The 18,626-nt window shown below is 42.7% G+C and overlaps 1 protein-coding gene across 1 annotated transcript in view; it reads right to left on the bottom strand.

The window, feature by feature from the left end:
• The window catches only part of MARCHF3 (membrane associated ring-CH-type finger 3), a 154,001-nt gene that overhangs the window by 25,454 nt on the left and 109,921 nt on the right, over nt 1–18,626 (bottom strand). Inside the window, exons 2-3 of the mRNA XM_033181380.1 lie at nt 12,027–12,270; nt 8,931–9,135 (exon numbers count right to left, since the gene is read on the bottom strand). Of these exons, the coding sequence (XP_033037271.1) occupies nt 8,931–9,135; nt 12,027–12,214 (393 nt within the window). The 5' untranslated portion in view covers nt 12,215–12,270. The remainder of the gene's footprint in view (nt 1–8,930; nt 9,136–12,026; nt 12,271–18,626) is intronic.

The raw sequence follows: 18,626 nt of genomic DNA, 5'->3' as shown, positions 1-18,626 counted from the left end.
TGAAGAGAAAAATCAGTGTTTTCCTTTTTGGGTTGCAAAATAAGGTTTACCAATCTGAATTATCTTGATGGTAGTTTTTAAAGAAATTTGTCTCACAGGTGTGTACAGCCACATGAGGACTGATTAACCTTCACAACCATTCGTGAAAAGAGGGAAAGGTTTCTGACAATTTTGGGTTAAAAGATTCCTCCTAAGGAATTGGTGACATAATGACTCAGTAAAATGAAGACTCAAATGCAGAGGAAGAGTAACTAAATGAGAAGAAAAAAAGAAAGGCTAAGTAAAGTCACTTGGAAATGAAGAATGATTTTTCTGGCTTCTGACAGGGTGCTGTAGCCAAAAGCTTTGCTTTCCAACTAGAGTACAAAGAGGCACAGGAAAGAATTGCCACTCTACTCTTCCAGCACTTGATCTGGCACAGCTCAGGGTGTTTTTTAAAACAGACTTTATTTTTCAGAGCAGTTTTTGGTTCACAGAAAAATTGAATGGAAAGTACAGAGGGTTTTCATATATCCCTGTCTCCCCCTGCCCCCTACAGTCCCCTCTACTGTCAGCAGCCCACACCAGAGTGGTACATGTGTCACTAGTGATGAATCTACCTTGACACATCATCACCAAAGTTCACAGCTTACATTAGAGCTAACTCTTGTGTTGAACATTCTATGGGTTTTGATAAACGTATAATGACATGAATCCACCATTATAGTGCAGACTGGTTTCACTGCCCTAAAAATCCTCTGTGCTCCACCTTTCCATCCTTCCCTCCCTGCTAACTCTCCGACTTAATAGACAAATCTGGTGTCAAGAGGAAACAAGGGCTTTACTCATACTTTTTTCTCCATCTTCCCCCTTCTGAAGCACATCTAGTTTCTTGGAAAGGCTGGGTATTGGCAAAGAAACCCTCAGCTCTGTGTGTGCACAGGTTCATACCAATGAGCAAATGAAAGAAAGTACTTTAGAGCCAGGAAGGAAGCCAGGTGCAATGGTCTGAATGTTTGTGTCTCCCAAAATTCATACATTGAAATCCTAACCCTCAAGGTGATGGTATTAGGAAGTGGGGCCTTTGGGAGGTGATCAGGTCAGGAGGATGGAGCACCCATGACTGACAGTTGTGCCCTTACAAAAGGGACTCCAGAGAACTAGCTCTTCCCGTCTACCACATGAGGACATAGTCAGAAGTTGGCAGTCTGCAACCAAGGAAGAGGACCCTCACTAGAACCCAACTATGTCGGCACCCCGACCTCGGACTTCCAGCCTCCAGGACTGTGAGAAATACATTTCTGTTGTTTCTATGCCACTCAGTTTATGGTATTTCGTTATAGTAGCCAGAATGGACTAGGACACCAGGTGTGGTGGAAAGAATGTGGGCTTTGGAGACAGACCTGGATTCTTCTTTAATTTTTTTTTTTTTTTTGAGATGGAGTCTCACTCTGTTGCCCAGGCTGGAGTGCAATGGCATGATCTTGGCTCACTGCAACCTCAGCCTCCTGTTTTCAAGTGATTCTTCTGCCTTAGCGTCTCAAATAGCGGGGATAACAGGCACGCACCACCACGTCCAGCTAACTTTTGTGTTTTCAGTAGAGACGGGGTTTCACCATATTGGTCAGACTGGTCTCAAACTTCTGACCTCAGGTGATACACCCGCCTCAGACTTCCAAAGTGCTGGGACAACAAGGGTGAGCCACCGTGCGTGGACCACCTGGATTATTCTTTTGCCTTCTCCGCTTACTAGCCCTGAGGCTGAAAGTATTTAAGATCAATGAAGAGTGACTTAGGTCTGAGTTGCAGCTTCCTTATCTATAGAATAGGATAATATCTGCTATGAGAAGGATACCTGAGACATTGAAATAAGATGATTATATAAAGTGTATACAAGCACAACATAACTTCCTTCTCACATATCCACCACAGTGTAAATCTATCCCCCTAACTCTATAAAACTAGATTGCAAAGAATATTGCATGTAATATTTTTCCTTTGCCTCAGAAATGGGTAAACAAAATTTAAGAAGAAGAAAACTCCAGGGTGTGAACATCTTGATAAACATAAATGGACTCACATTAATTAATGCCACTGGACTGGAATCAAAATCTGTGCCTATTCTGGAAAGTAAAATTATTTGCACAAACAGGCATAGCAGGTCTCATTCAGTGAATAAACAGCCACTGATCTCCCTGTGCCTAACTGAACGTACTTCCCTCTGCTCACTCGTTTACAACTGATCATTAGGCGGTGTGAGGGATTAGCTATAATCATGTATTGTTCACAATATTTCACACATTATTCATTTAAAACTATGTATTCTTTCTTTGGAGTTAAAAGTCAGTTGTCGACACTTAAAACTGAAGATACTTGTGGAGGGCTGGCAGGAGCCCCCAGCAGGGAGCATTATGCATATTCTATAACTCTGCTTCTGAAATCTGCACCAGGGCTTCTGCAATTTATGTTTCCCTTCAGCTCAACCAGGTGCCTTGTATCCAACAAAGGGCAATTCCTGAGAGTTAATTGTGCCTTGTTATTTCAGCAGGACTTAGGATAAAGGTGATTACCAGCTGTAGTTATTCAGCGACATTTCACTTCTCCTCTCTCAGACTCTCCTTTACAAAGCTTTCTGCCAGCAGCCCATGACATCTTCACCTCCACCACCCCAACACCCATGGAATAACTTCTAATTTTCTGCCTTTCAAAGAAGTGAACTCCATAGCTGTCAACGTTTGCTGTACTAATTGTTTGTACATTTGGAGTTAGCTGAAAGGGTCCGGAATCTTTCAAGATGATCTGTCTCTTTTGTTAACTTCCTCTTATTCTTGGCCCAGATGTGCTTAAGGAAAACCTGGCTGAATTTCCTCTCCTATTTGAGAACACCTAGGGATGAATCAGTGAAGACCACAGTTTTCTCCCACAGGCTATTCCTTTGAAGGGTATGTCATTCACAAAATGCTAATGTTTGTTAATTCTGCGTAGTGAATACACACCTGTTTGTTATATTATTCTTTGTCCTCTTCTGTATTTTTTAAAACATAGATTAAAATGAACACGTTATATGAAGCAATTCTTGGTGTTTTCCATCTTTGTGTCTCTGCTCGTAGAAGTCCTCACAAAGACGAAGAGGGCTGCTATCAAGGTGGACAGATGTCCTCTTGAGAATGTGGGTTCTCATTTGTATCCAACCCAAGTTCATGGCAAGGATCAGAATCATTGAAAATAATAGAATCTGGTCATGTAATTCTTTTTATACACAGAACTGGATTTTCCCTCCAAATTAATCCTTTACCAGCAGTGGATGGGCTGAAAACACAGACACTGAACAGTTAGCTCACTTCCATCTGGCATGGTCATGTGAACACTTTGGTTGGCTTGTTTTTTTAATGAAGTGATTTTTAATGAAGCAAGCTGTGAATTTAATGGATACCTTCAAACAGCTTCTTTGTATCTAAGCTTTAAGTAACAAAGCAACTGCCAAATTAGCCACCAAAACAAGAAACAAATTCAAGACTGGACGACTGCAGGATCAAGGATTGCTGGGGTGTGGTCATCAGACATGTCATCTCCACTGCTGGCACAACGTAGGGTTCCACGAGTACACGTGGAGGCGGGTGGCCCGAGGGATGGCCTGCTCAGCGACGTTGTCAGAGGTCAAGAAAGTGCTCAGCTGACACTAAAGCATACTCAGGTGCAAGATGTTATAACTGTACTCTCACCACCATACATGCTGGTACACTGTCTCTTAGAGGTTCATTTCCCTTGTGATTTTGAATCAATCATTTCAGCTCACTTATAGTGTGGGCACAATGGGAAAGAGATCATTAGGTTCGGTCTATAATACCCTGAAAGGAAGATGAGGTGTTGGTAGAAAGAAATGCACAGGGTATTAGAGAACTCTTTTAAAGGTGAGAGAAGTCACCCAGTCCTGGAACCTCAACTGTAAATGCAGGAAGGAATGCAAGATGGTGGAGGGCTGGGTGTGTGCAAGCAAAAGGCAAGGCCTGGGGAACTGAAGACAGCATGTCCCACCCAAAGGCATTCAAATTCCTCAATAAAAGTACTGATCCAATACAATGCACTTATGACATGCTATGATACTGGTCCAACTAACTTACTCACGAGGCTGCGCTAATGGGTTAGAATGAACAAAGGGGCTTGTCTGCCTTCATATAAAGAATGGAGTGGGGTCCTCATGCCTATAAATCTTCTTGAAGCACTTTATATCCCTTATGACATAATTGCTTAATTACCCCAATGCCACAAGTGTTTGCTGATGAAAGTGAATACTCTGAAACCAAAACTCGTATTTTTACTTCAATGAATATTAAAAATCAAAACCAAAACAAACCAACTATAATAAGAGTCCAGCAATGACCCCACCTAAGTCTCATGTGTGTACATATATGTGCATGTGTATATATATATAATCTCTACATAATCTATCTGTATATATTAGGAGCTAAGTGAATTCTTGAATCTATTAAATAGCAAGTGCCAAGGTACAAAGTAGTTTCTTCATATCTGTTCAACTCTGCTCCCCATGGTATACCTGCAGATTACGCTGAATCCTGGGCACACTTTAAAACCATTGTCCTCCAGTGACTTCATAAAAAAGATTAATAAATCAACAAGTTTGAAAAAAAAATCCTTAATCCTCATCTCCCTAGCTTTATATCCCATTATTCTGGGTAACTGCTATGTGTGAAAACATGCTCAGTTTCAATTTACCTAAACCTCTGACTCACAGGGAACAGCTTTTAAATTGTTCATACAATTCTTAACAATCAACTGGTTGTGTGTAAAGGAAATAGGAATACGGAAACTTAATCACTTCCACTGTGAAAAATCACTGTGTCTCCCTGATCAGAGGAAAATCAGATCCTAGAAGGCCTTTCCTCCAGATTCCCACTATTTCCTGGCTGTTTCATTTAAATCACAACATTGTTGAGCTGATCTATAACTTCATGAGTTTTCCGGGCAAGGGTGGATGTTATGAATACATGTCTTAGGAAAGCCTAGTGGCAAATATTCCATCACTAGAAACTGACGTTATAAGCATGCCATTTGCTCATCCTAAGATGGGCTTCCTTGGCAAACTGGTCAATCAGAAATGCATTAATGGCAAAAGGCTGTAGTCAAAGCACGTATTTCAGGGGAACAAGTCATGGTATTTTTATGTATGTTACATTTGCTTTTCCTTTTTGCTATCTACATTTTTTTTTTTTTTTTTTTTTTTTTTTTTTTTTTTTTGAGACGGAGTCTTGCTCTGTCGCCCGGTCTGGAGTGCAGTGGCCGGATCTCAGCTCACTGCAAGCTCCGCCTCCCGGGTTCACGCCATTCTCCTGCCTCAGCCTCCCGAGTAGCTGGGACCACAGGCGCCCACCACCTCGCCCGGCTAGTTTTTTGTATTTTTAGTAGAGACGGGGTTTCACCGTGTTAGCCAGGAAGGTCTCGATCTCCTGACCTCGTGATCCACCCGTCTCGGCCTCCCAAAGTGCTGGGATTACAGGCTTGAGCCACCGCGCCCGGCCGCTATCTACATTTTGAATGCTTTTCTTTCAAGCTTTGTGTGATTGGACTCAGACCTTATGAGATTTGCATTAGTTGGACTTTATCGGAAATTCATCCACATCTGACTAATATAGATGATTGCAATGTAGTGCTCTTGGGTTGAAACTAGGTCTTGTTATACTGGCTTACCTTGCACCAAGAAAATATGAATAATGGTCCAGTAGAATGTAGTAAATAGATATCTACTAACCATAAAAGGATTCACCAATATTTAGGGTAAAAGAGACTAAAAGATTTAGACTGGCCATGTAGGTAGGTAGGTAAGGTAGGTAAAGTAGGTAGAGAGGTAAGTAGACACACACAGTCAACTCACTGAGGTCTAATTATACGTCATACAATATATCCAGTTCAAGTGGAGAATACACATTTTTTGAACAATAACTTTTAGTCTTAAATAGAGACCAAAAGATGTCATGGAGAGCTCTTTGCTCACCCTCTTTCACAGGGAAGCTCAGAGAAGTTGAACCAACCCACACAGATGGCCAGTGGCTAAGTGAGGAGGGCATGCCCAGTTTGGAGGTTCCAACGAAAATCAGCCCATTGATTTGCCATCATGAGTAGAAACTCACCCTTACGGGCAGAAAAAAAGACTTCACATAGCAGCCAGTGTATATACAACAGCCCTGGGTTCCTGCCCAGTTAAAAATGAACACCCAACTGTGGGCTGCAGAGATAATAAAAGGAAGTGAAGAAATGTCTTAGGAATGGTGGCATGAAGGGGGATGAACAGTTATGCAGAACGAAGGACTGAGAGGGTTTATTGACAACTGGAAGTCTGAGGTGTTAAAAGTAATTCCAACCAATGTTGGCGTTTAGATGCTGACAAATAAAATTTATAAATGACTTTTTAAACTGCCTCCTCGAGCAACAAGAGCAGTTATTGTCACATCGATTTTGAAATTAAATGTTATGGAATTTCCTTGCTTTAATGAGAAGGCAGATCCAACTGGTAAACAAAGTAATGATTAAGCAATTAAAACAATAAAACTGAGAAATAAAGTAACACTACTCCTAATCCTTAATCCAAATAGGCAGGTTTTGCTGATTTGCTTAAAAAAAAGATGGATGTTTATCTTGAGGTGAAAGTATTGAGAAGAGATGCTCACTAGGAATAAACTGTCCTCTGATAAAAGGGGAAAAGTCAATTAGTAATGTCATTTGTTTAAAACTCTGCCTGCACCTGGTTCTCATTTGTCCTCCAGCTGAGAAACCAAAGACAACTTCTTTTTATTGCTTGTGGTCAAACAGCAAGTTCATTTTGCCATGGGATGATCAAACGGCCAGCCTCCTCCAGCTTGGGAAGGTTTGCCTTTCACTTTCAACTTGTTCAATCATCATTAACGCTGAAAATTGTCACATTCCATTTGTGCAATGAAAAGTTCATCACTGGTGACCGTTTGGGTGAAGTTTTTGTAGGCAAGGCCCTAAATCTTGTAGAGCACCTCACACATTCTCAAGGTCATTTGCCTTGTTTCCTTGTTTAATGACAGTTGCCTAAGATCCAGGAATGAGTCTGTGACCTGACATCAGCAACTCTGAAGACCCCTGTGTGTGGTTACACGTTACCCTCTCTGAGACTGAGAGAGATCACTGGGTGATTTGCCACATGGATTTCATCTGAGAAAAATTAGGGTATGTACACGCATGTGTGCACACACAGATACACACACACCCTACTTTGTTATATATTACGTGCATATACACTGGGATTTTTACCGGGGAAGCACTAGTTAAAAAGATTGCTAGATGAAGTCTATTTCAAAGCAGGGCTTCCTCACTCTGGGAAACCTGCTTCCCTGCAATATCAAACTGGGGAGGTTCCACAAAGTTTCTGAAAAGGAGAAATAAGCTTCTTTTTACTTTTGCCATTAGGCTTGAGAAATCTTCAACTCCTTTGTTTATTATTTAATTATATTTCCCCCTCTGCAGATAAGTTCTAAAATGTTAAATTCCAATGAATCTGGAACAAGACCAAATTCCCCACAGGCCCTTTCTGAATATGAATTTCTGAAAGTGGATGTCAAGTGGCAAGATGGCTAAATTAAGAGGTCACTAGATCCCGACTCTTAAGCAAAGCATGGAGTGTACTGGGGAAAGTCAAATAAGTTTTGTGCCATTTGCCAAGTAAGTCATAATAGCTAAAACAGGCCCCGGTTATAGGTCTTGATTTAATTTTCAAGGTCAAACCCAAGAGAATGTATATACAGAGCTACAGAGCTCTCTAGCATCTTAAGCCTAGGCACTAACACACTTATTAAATAGTCCACAAGAAGCACTTCTTGATTTCCAGCACTAGTTTTCATTCCAGGGCTTCACTGAGTTAGCTGTTGAAATCAGGAGGTTAGGAGCAGGTCTGAATCATAGCCACAATGTCTTGGCTCCCTTTAGCTATCTCTGGCTCATAATATATTAAAATATTTACTGTTGCCAATATCCAACCTTTTTTTTTTTTTTGAGGTGGATTATTGCTCTGTCACCCAAGCTGGAGTGCAGTGGCGTGATCTGGGCTCACTGCAAGCCCCGCCACCCGGGTTCATGTCATTCTCCTGCCTCAGCCTCCTGGGTAGCTGGGACTACAGGCACCCACCACCAGGCCGGCTAAGTTTTTTGTATTTTTAGTAGAGACAGAGTTTCACCATGTTAGCCAGGATGGTCTTGATCTCCTGACCTCATGATCCGCCTGCCTCAGCCTCCCAAAGTGGTGGGATTACAGGCGTGAGCCACCGCACCTGGCCAAGAGTTCAATAATATTAGGTTATTGGCTGAAGGAGGTTTGTGTGTAATTTCCCAAGTGAGATATTTTTATTCAAACACTTGCATATGTGCCCTGTATTCTTTCAAGTGTTTTATAATATTAATTCCTTTAATCCTTATAGTACTTCCAAGAGGTAAAGTAACAAACCCGAGATCACAGAACCCAGGACGTCTACATCTATATCCATTAAACTATAGAGCTATACTTTTTCATGAAGACTTCTCAGGATATGCAACCCAAATGCCCATTTATCTGCTGCTTCAAGTTGGGCAGATGGTGTGCAAAGAGAAAGATGTTTGATCTGTTTGTTCCATTTCACAGGGATTGAAAAATGGAGATCAAGTCTCTAAACTGGCTGTTTCTCCTTATACTGATTTCTTCTACTTTCCTTCTACTGATGGATCCCAAGTGAGCTAGCAAGCTCTCCCTTCTGTGTGTCTGTCTACATCTCTCTTTCTCAGACACACACACACACACACACACACGCACACACACTCACATAGCTATTACCGTGCTTCAGTAAAGCTGTAAAGCTGTACAGGGCTTGTGATCTAGGCATAAAAACAGACATCATTTGCTCATTAGAGCTAAGTTTTCAGGACGTGCCCCACTTACTGACCTCCACTAATGGCCTGGGTTTGCGCTCGACTGCAAACCTGAAGTGGCAGAGTTCACAGTAGCTGGTGTTTGAGGATGACAGCCAGTGCTCCAGGCAGCTCCGATGAATTGTCCCCAAGGTCCCTGTACATTCACATGGAGAGAGCAAGTCCTCTTGGCTGCTGCCCTCATGGCAGATCCTGCACATCGGCCGGTCATTGAAGGGGCTGCAAGAGAAGGAGGGGCACCTGCTGGTCACAGGGCTGGAAACCTCCACCAAGTGGATGGCCCTCTAGTTCTTGTCCTTTGGGCCCTCTGCAGAGGCAGCTGTTTTAGGACCTCTTAGATCTACACTTGACCTTGGCAGTTGGGCAAATGGTTCTGGGCACTCTAGAGCACTTGGGTCATCTACTTGTGACAACACAAAGAAATAGGGGATTGTCAATATCAAAGTAGCTGGGTGTGGCCCAGGATCAAAAGTGAGTGAAAACAAGCAATGGATAGTTTTGCCTTGAATATAGATGTAGTTCAGGTCAACTACTAATCCAAAAATCAGAACCACCCTTCACCATTAAGAAGATAAATTGTTTGAAATGACAAATGGAATCTTTTGGACCAAACCAGGACACGTTTGTATACCCTGAGGTTCTTTCCATTTCTCTTTTCAACAGGGTGGGAAAATGAGAGGAGGGAAGTTAGTCAGCAACCAACCCTGCAGCCACTACACAGAACTGCAGTCTGAACCACAGCACAAAGCTGAGTGGTAGATTGTCCTTTGAGCTTTCACAGGATGCTCTATGGGGTGCCAAAGATACCAAACTGAAAGTTAGTAATGAGTATATCCTACTGAGGTAGCCTCAGTCTAGAGTTCTGCCTTTAATCTGGAAAAACCACTCCTACACATTTCATGAAGGCAGCTTAGTGTAGTTAGTGGTTCATGGTGCAGGGCTGGGTGGCTGGGTTGAAACCTTAACTCTGCTGTCTATCACCTGGATAACTTTGGGCAAGTAACTTCATCTCCCCATATTTTAGTCTCCTTATCTCTAAAATGGAAACAAAAATGGTGCGTTCCTCATATGGTGACAGTGAGCATGTGAAAAGATAGCCCAGATTGGAAATTTAGAATAGGGACCAGCACACAGCAAATGCTTAGTTAATGCTAGCTACTGTCTCTCAAGGAAAATCTCGGGCCAGAGAAAATCAAATAACTTGGCCCTCATCATGTAAGTCAGTGGCCAATGGAAAGATCACACTAAGATGGCCTCATTTCTTGGGAGGTACCCTGCCCTGGGAGAGGACCATGCTTCTCTGATGAATGTCTTATGTTGCTTCTGCTGTTCTTCATTGGGCAATAGATTTTAAAATGTGTCCTCATGATATGTGACAATCCTAGGACCAGCCTCTTTACCTAGCCTCCCTTACCTCTCTGTATGCCCCCCAAAGATGACAGTGACCCAGGCACATGCCCCTTCATCCTCCTGAACACTATCTTTGGTCCAAATGGAAACAGCCACGGAAGAACTGCTATTTCCCAAAGTCCTTTCCGAGAATGATCCTGGTAATGAGTGAAGGCCAAAAGGAGATTGAAAAAGGAAAGGATCTTCCTCCCACTAGCCTGAAAGGCCTACTTGTGCCCAGGAGTGGGAAAAGAAAGTTGACAGTTTTTTTTAAACTCATGATTCTGGGCTTCCTTCATTTACATTGAGCCTATAAAACTCTGAAACCTGGTTTACAGTACTGCATGGTGGGAGAGCAGGTAAAAATACCTGACAGTCAGACAGACAGACAGACAGACAGACAGACAGACACACACACACAAACGGAGGCTCACAGGTCTCAGCCACGTCAACCATAGCCTGCTCTTCCTGGTCAAGTGAGCTGTTTGATGCCTGCAAGGGTGAGTGGGGCACATCAGTTACCCAGTCTCAGTTCACAGAGGACCAAAGATAGTCACTGCCTCATCCTGAGTCCTAACTAATTGTTAAAAGTTCTCCAAGAGTCAGAAAATTACATATTAAATGTTTTTCTATTTTTTCCTTTGCACTAGCAGCACAGATTTTAAATGGAGGGCATATGGGCAATGTTCACAACATGCATGAGAGTGTGATTCCATGTCTGGGGGCCACCATGCCCAGGGTGGGATGCCACTGGTAGTCCTGCTGCGGGCACATGGATCTGTGGGCCTGTGTCTACACCAGAGGGGTTGACTGATCACTCAGACAGAGGTAAGAGAATAAGGTGTGAATGACTGGTCCTATGTTAGAGGTCAGAAGTGTCAGCACTGACACTAGGGGGCAAGTTTAATGTTGACCCACCTTCTAAGTGCATAGGTTAGAAGTCCCACTTACCCATTCTGAGAAAAAGCTGGAGAAGCCAAGGAATTCCTATTAGCCTGGAAGCCCATAGCTCCCTATCCAACAAGAGCACAAGAGGAGACAAAGTGCTGGTCAGGATAAGTGGTCTCCAAGCTGCTCAGAGCCTGCTCTCTGGCTTTAGTTCATCACTTGGGAAGGCTGAGGAGGTTTTCACAATAGCACTTCATAGGGCAGAGTGTGTGTGAAGGGTCAGGGATGGGGGACCATTGAGGCTGAAGGAGGGGACAGCAGAAGAGACCTCCAAGTGATGAGAAGAGACATGCCCAGGAAGTAGCCCTGGACAGCGCTTCCATCAGGCAATGCCAGTCCACATGCACACCAAGAATGTCACTTCAAAAGTTTTGCCCACAAATCCAATCACTTTGACTCAGTCGCCTGAAATCAGATACCTTCTTAATCCTGTTCCAATAGGATTACCTTTGTTACCTACTGGAGACAACAAGAGAGCAATTACATAACAATGTCAAAATAACAACCCCATATCTTGTGGGCTCCTTCCCCTCCTGGCTCTTTGTAAGTAGGACTTTAAGGGGAAATCTCAATAAGGTGAATTTTAGCTTTATATTCTATTGCTATAGAAACGGCAATGACAGAACTCGTGTAGTCTTTTTTTTTTTTTCCCAGCACCTCCTCTCACCTGACACAAAGACCTGAGCACTAATTACATTCCCGTTAGCATTTTCCATCTGACAAAGAGTTCTCTGGATCAATTACAGATTCATTTATTTTAATTGTGGTACTACCTCTGGGTGGCAAGAGTCCGCACTACTGTTGACAGCAGCTGCCCGTCCTTGGCTGAAACTTGCATGACATACTGCGGCTGCCCATTCACTAGGCTGCCACAATCCTCCACCGTCTTCACCACGGGCGCAGCTGAGCTGGTGCAGTCTGGCAGGACTTCGGGCAGGTGACTGCAGCGGCTGGTTGTCATGGTAACAGACAGCAATTACTCTGCTAATGGCTTCCACATTCATACAGGATTTCCATCTAAGAGAGATCAGAAAACAGTTTACTGGGGCAGGGTGGTTAACAGAAAATGGAGAATTATGGGCCACCAACATCATCATCATGTCATTATTTAATATAAATAACAGGGGTAGCCTAGATGTGGCACATTATCTTGTTACCATTTAATACAAGTGTGCACACACATGCACACACACCCACAGAGCCCACAAGAAACAGTGGATATGGTATGAACAAGACAGCAAGCATGTTGGTGTATATAAACATTTAGGAGCCCTGCTTTCCACGAGGGGACAGAATGATGATTCTGAGGCCCAGATCTGAAGAGAAGATAAGCAGTTCCTTGCTGTGTGCCAGAGAAGCAATAAGTCTTTGTTGACACTCTCTAAAAGTTACTAAAATCATTACTAAAAACATTCACAACTATTTTTTCTGGTAAGCAATTTATTCTCCATGCAGTTTCATTCTGAGATACTAAGATTAAAAAGACAGAGAAAGAAGGAAGAAAAATAAAAATGAATTTGGCCAAGTATTAATAGCATGTTCTAGGACAATATTTGCCAAACATGAATCACTCAATGACTGTACTACTTTTTGACTTTTGTCATATCTGTTGCATAATAAAATTTTCTACTCAATACATCTTGAAATTAACTTCCTGTAAAAATGGAACCTATTTTAGCTTTGTCTTCCAGTTATTCATGAAATGAGTTTAATGAGCTTTTATTTTCTAATGAATGTGACAATAAATACATTAGCACGATGTCTTGTTTGTGTACTACCTAAAATGCAGACGTACATGCATCATTATAGAGAAACACATAGGTGAACGTAAGAAAGTAATGAATGAGATCTCTATCACCAATTAAACATAATCCATTACTAATAAGGGCCTTACCTCCTAGGCACATGGTTTATCATATAAACCGCAAGGAATTCTGCTCCCCATCTGTGTGGTGCAGGCTTGGGTCATGACTTCAAGTTCAAAGCAGTCAGACCCACTTGAGTGAGGAACCCCACTGGATTCAATAATAGGTTTGCATGTGACACATAAGAAATAGAGGTTTTTACAGAAACTTGAAGGAAGAATTCTGTCCAAAGGTGAGATGACACAGTTTCATGGCTAGGAGTGCTAGCCTGCTCACCTCAAGCTTCTGGGCTCGACATGGCCTGGGCTCAGTAGACAGCAGCAGGATTAGTTGATGGACTGAGCTCACATCAATAACCCATTTAGGTGGTCAAGGCTCAGACTTAAATAAATGAAATATCTTGTCATTTGCACAACCCCAAACCCCAAGAGGATTCCTGTAATTCCGCAAGGGGTTGTTTTCTCCCAGATATTTGTCTCTTCTTCTTACATTTTCCTTGATCCCTGTGGTTCTGGAAAACAGGATCTTCCCAACTTCAGAACAATGTGCATCAACTGTATGTTCTCAGGGCAAGAATGCAGTGTTTCCTGATGAAACTGACAGTTTCCCTCCCGACAAGCACATGTCAAGCAGGCTCGACTGTCCAAAACAATCGGACGTGACCATCATCCCTTCCTTGCTGCCGAGGTGCCTGGCTGGCCTTGCACCAGCAGCCTCCCTTTCCCACCCTCATTGGCTGCCTGGAGTCCTCTCACGATCTGTGTCTGCCCTTGCCCAGCAGCCCTTCTGAACCCACAGTGGGGAGACGGCTGTGGACTCCAGTCCTTGTCTGAGACCTGATGTGGGGGCACAGGCAGGGGCTGCCCCACTCATGCCATTTTCATGAGCAGCAATACTGAATATTCAGCACAGTCAGTTAGTTGGTATAGGGTATAGTTTTGCTTCTTAAATAGGATTTTTTGCTTTTTTTTAAAAAAAATCACAGTGCAATTAGTATACGGTATGTTATAAAAACTATGGAAGAACACAAAGAAGACAGTAAAAGTCACTCATAGTCCCACCATTCGGATAACCCCAGTAAACTTTTTGGGTAGATATCTTTTTATACTTTTGAAAGGGTTGGCAGGGTGGAGTTGATTTGTGACTGGGGCCAGACAGTTGTTTCGTTTTGTTTTTAAAAACTGAGTTATGGTAGCTTTCAGACCGAAAAACAAAGAGATGTTAAAAGACCATCCACTTCTAAAACTGTGCACAACTCCTCTCCTCTGGCCTGCCCTTACAAAACTCCATTGACATAATTTTAAATTCTCATAATGCTTCACAGTCACAAAGTGTAACTTCCTGGCACAACTCTCTTGCTTCACAAGGCAGCCATAGATTAAGAGCCAGTGGTGTGTTGGCAGGAAAAGCAGACACAGTGACCTTCTTGCCGCATGGAATCATTATGTCTAGAAGAACTCTGAGAGTCTATTTTCGGTTTTTGCATAACTCCAGCTCAGAGGGCCAAATACTCCCTCCCTATACTTGATGGAACTGGAAGACGGTAAGGAGGGGGTGCACAGAGTAAATAATGGGACCCAGGGCTGCCAGTAGTTAAGCTACCCTTAGTGAATTGCCTGTCACCCAGGCACATAATAGCCCCAAGTTCACACACTTGTAACCTAGATTAAGTCCTCGTCAAAGGAAGTACTTCTAAATGTGTGACCTAAATCCACAATAAAATGCCCTTAAAAATATTCTAGAAGCAGAGCTTCCCTTAAATTCATTTTATATATGTAATTTCACTTCTGGATGATTTCATTTCTTCTTTCACAGGTAAAAGGGATATTATCCACCACCTGATCAGCTTATTCCATTCATAGTGGGTGCTGGGCACTGAGTTTAGCATAAAAGAACAAAAGGAACCTCACCTTGCCTTCTTCTACAAGCAAGCCCTGGCTCTTTCTCTTGTGCCATATCTGCAGAACCCTGCATTCAAGATCCTCTAAGCCCTAGTTCAATTTAGGACCTAACTAAAATGATAGTGCGGTTCAGCATTCCCTGAAAAATATACCAGCATGTCTTATGTATACCACACATCAGAATAATCTTAAGATTCTAAGACTGGCATGCCAGCAATGAGTCCCATCAGCCCTGAAAGACCGTGGACTTGAATTAAAAATGGGGTAAGAGGGATTACACAGAGCATTAGCATTCTTGATCATGGTGGGGATGGCTGAGTTGGTTCTAATCTCAGAAGAGTGGATCTAATCACCTACTCAGATGGAGGAGGAAGAAAGGAAGCACACTCTGCCCTGATCGCAGTGAAAGGGAGGCCCAGAGGCCTAGATGCAGCATGGGGCAGTCAGAAGTGGGCCTCACAAGCTGCATGCACCAATTGGCATGCATATGTTGCACCTGGGGCAGTGACAAATGGCCCACTGCATTTTCCTGTTTAGTTCAGAGCCACCTGGGAAAACAGCAGGCTGTTGCCGAGGATGCTAGAAAGAGCTGAGCTGTTGGTTTGCAGTCGAGCACTGGTCTTCTACTGAGCTTTCTGCAAAATTTCAAGCACTATCTGACTGCTTTCTTATCAATGCCAGTGCCCTGCTCTTGTGGTAAAGTACTTCCCAGTCTACCCAAGAATTCTCTCTGGGAGGGAGTGGTGTACGTGTAAACTTAAAACATCAAATGGCACTGGTGGGAAGGGTCATTTGCTGGCCAGGCTTGACACCTTGCATAATTTCTTTCTCAGGCTGAGAATAAAACATGATTTGGCACTGGCCAAACTCAGCTGCACACAGTGGGAGGAGCAGGAGTAGGTGGATGAGAGGGAGACAGTGAAAACAGAGCGGGTAGGCAAATAAATGAAAGTCTGATTAGGGAATTGCTAAAATAAAAGCCTTGTCTGTTAAACTGTGACCCCTGAAAAGGACAGGATACAGGTTTCACAAAAGCAGGAGACCTAACCAGGTGGTAGTGATTCATTGCTGCATTTCTGAATAGGTTGCCACTGGTAAGTGATTTCCATGGGAACATGGCTGGCATTATGAGGATGCGGCCACAGGTCGTGGGGGAAGGGAAGGAAAGCAGGCTCTGCTCACCTCAGCAGCCCCAAACCTCCAGGAGAATCATGAGTTAGGGAAAAAGCTCTGTTGTTGGAGGCATAACATCAAAGCCTACACTCTGACTTTCTACTCACCAAAGCAAATCACTCAGCCTCTCAGACTTTTCCTGAGATTTCCTGAATATTTGAAATTAGGGTACTAATATATCCTGAGCCACCTCATCTGGTTGTTTGTGAGGTCTAAAACAAGATAATACATATGAATTCACTTTGTAAGTAGGAACAAGCCATGTACAGAGAAGTTTGAACTCTATTATTATGTTAACCTTCATTTCTGCTCTTTTTCTAGCCTGGGATATATTTCATTTCTGTCTTTTAAAACTGTCTTTCTTCATGTCTGGTCAACCTCTGATGTACCTTTGGCATCACACCTGAACTCTGACACCGACCATGCCATCTGTCTTGGCTAGGGAGAACAGAGGGAGCCTCATCTTTGCATGCCCACTTCTCATTGTCTTTGGCCCTATGGCCTTCAGATCTGGAAGACAGGTTTCATTCTTCTATGAAAATGCTTAACAAAGATATATGACAGGTGACGGGACGATCTGTGCAGCAAACCACCATGGCACACATTTACCTATGTAATAAACATGCACATCCTGCACAGGTACCCCCAAACTGAAAATAAAAGTTGAAAAAAGAAAAACAAAGATATATGAGGAAAACCTGCTATGATGTTGGAGCTATGTGGGTCTATTTGTTAGAGCAGCTACCATTATCTTAACCTTAACTAATCTAGCATGTGATAAATACACTAGAAAATAAAACACAGGCCAATTCCAAGGCCCTTTTCAGGCCTACTTGTATCAGAACTACATTTTCAGTGCCAAGTCAACATTAGTCTCTTAGACGGAGGTCAAGAAGTGGGAGAAATCTGTTGTATTGGCACCTCTGTTTAGGTAGGAAAATGACTTAAAAGGTTTAAAGGTGAAAATGAGAGCAGGAGAATGTGAGTGCTGGTTGGCACTGACGTGGTCATGTGAGCTGCCTGGACAGTGGTCTAAGCAGGCCCTAACTTGGAGGCAGTCTGGAGCAAGTCCAGACCTCCACATTCAACCTTCATACCCAATTCCAGAGATTTCAAGAAGTAATAACATACTATAGAAATGATCCCCAAAAGTAATGAGTTTAGTAACAGGAATAAAGTTTCAGTCCAGCAAGATGAATAATCTCTAGAGATCTGCTATACCTATAGTCAGAAATAACATATTGGACACTTAAAACTTTGTTAAGAGGGTACATCTCATGTTAAGTGTTCTTACTGCAATAAAATACAACTTTTGAAAAGAAGAAGAGGTAGGCTCCTCAGGTCTCAATATGTCCTGGAAGGATCCTGTGTTACCTCTACAACCAGAGTTGGCTGACAAAGCAAATCAAAGAAGCAAATTCATTTATTCTTCCTTCCATCCATTCATTATTTTTTTTTTTTTTGAGAACTTATTAGGTATTCCTAGGAAGTTTCTGGTGGTGCAGGGTCCAGCCATCTCAAATCCTACTTTACATTTCCCAAGAAAATGTGGAGGCCACCAAATAGTCTGGAGAAGTCCTCAGACCTTCACTGGGGTGGCAGAGCCATGAGGACATAGCACTTTTCCACAATCAATTGTGTCCTTGCTCATTCAGGGGAAACCACCTGAAGCCCTAAGTTTGGGGACCGACACTGCACAACTGAGAATGGCTAGATGTTTTTCTGCTCCCACAGAGTTCTGTGTCATTAATGCTGGTCCAGGATCCATAAGTCTGACCTTAGTTTTACATGAGTGAATCTGCCTCAGAAAGGATTTTTAAATGTGCTCTGTGAGAGGTTGCATACGTAGGGAGCACAGCCTTCTCTAATGAGACTAATGAATGGACAATACAAGGCGGTCAGTGACTGAAATGGGAAAAAACATAGCAATTATGGTCTGTCCAGGAACTTTCCTCTGTGAGTTAGATTTTTACACTTTGAATTCTAAGAACAGTCTCTGAGAATAGGGATGCTGCTCTTTGATAGAACATTCCCCTGGCTTTTCAGGCATGCTATAACCAGACAGTGCACTGCATGGCTGATGAACTGACTTAAGAGTATCTTGAATGTTCAGAGAAAATGAGGGAAGGTAGGAAATCACACAGTGACCTTCCTTTCCAATGAAAATAGGGCAAATGACTAATTTCAAAACCATTAACATGGAAAAGCGGTATATTTCTTCTGAGAACAGGACACAAAGGCTCTCCAAGGAGATTGCTGGGACATGATTACCAGCAACATTTAAGTTTTCAAAAATGCGCCAAGGAGGCTATTCACTAAGAATGTGTAGCAGCAAAGTGGCTGCTTCATTAAACTTAAATAGCCACGGCAGGGCTGTGCTTACAGACTGCGCTACCAAATTATACATTTCTTTTCTGGATGCTTCACTGACCTC

The sequence above is a fragment of the Trachypithecus francoisi genome, unplaced genomic scaffold, assembly GCF_009764315.1.
Source record: "Trachypithecus francoisi isolate TF-2019V2 unplaced genomic scaffold, Tfra_2.0 Lachesis_group2, whole genome shotgun sequence".
NCBI classification, from domain to species: domain Eukaryota; kingdom Metazoa; phylum Chordata; class Mammalia; order Primates; family Cercopithecidae; genus Trachypithecus; species Trachypithecus francoisi.
The sequence above is the reverse complement of the archived record's forward strand: the minus strand, read 5'-3'. Positions and strand labels throughout refer to the sequence as shown.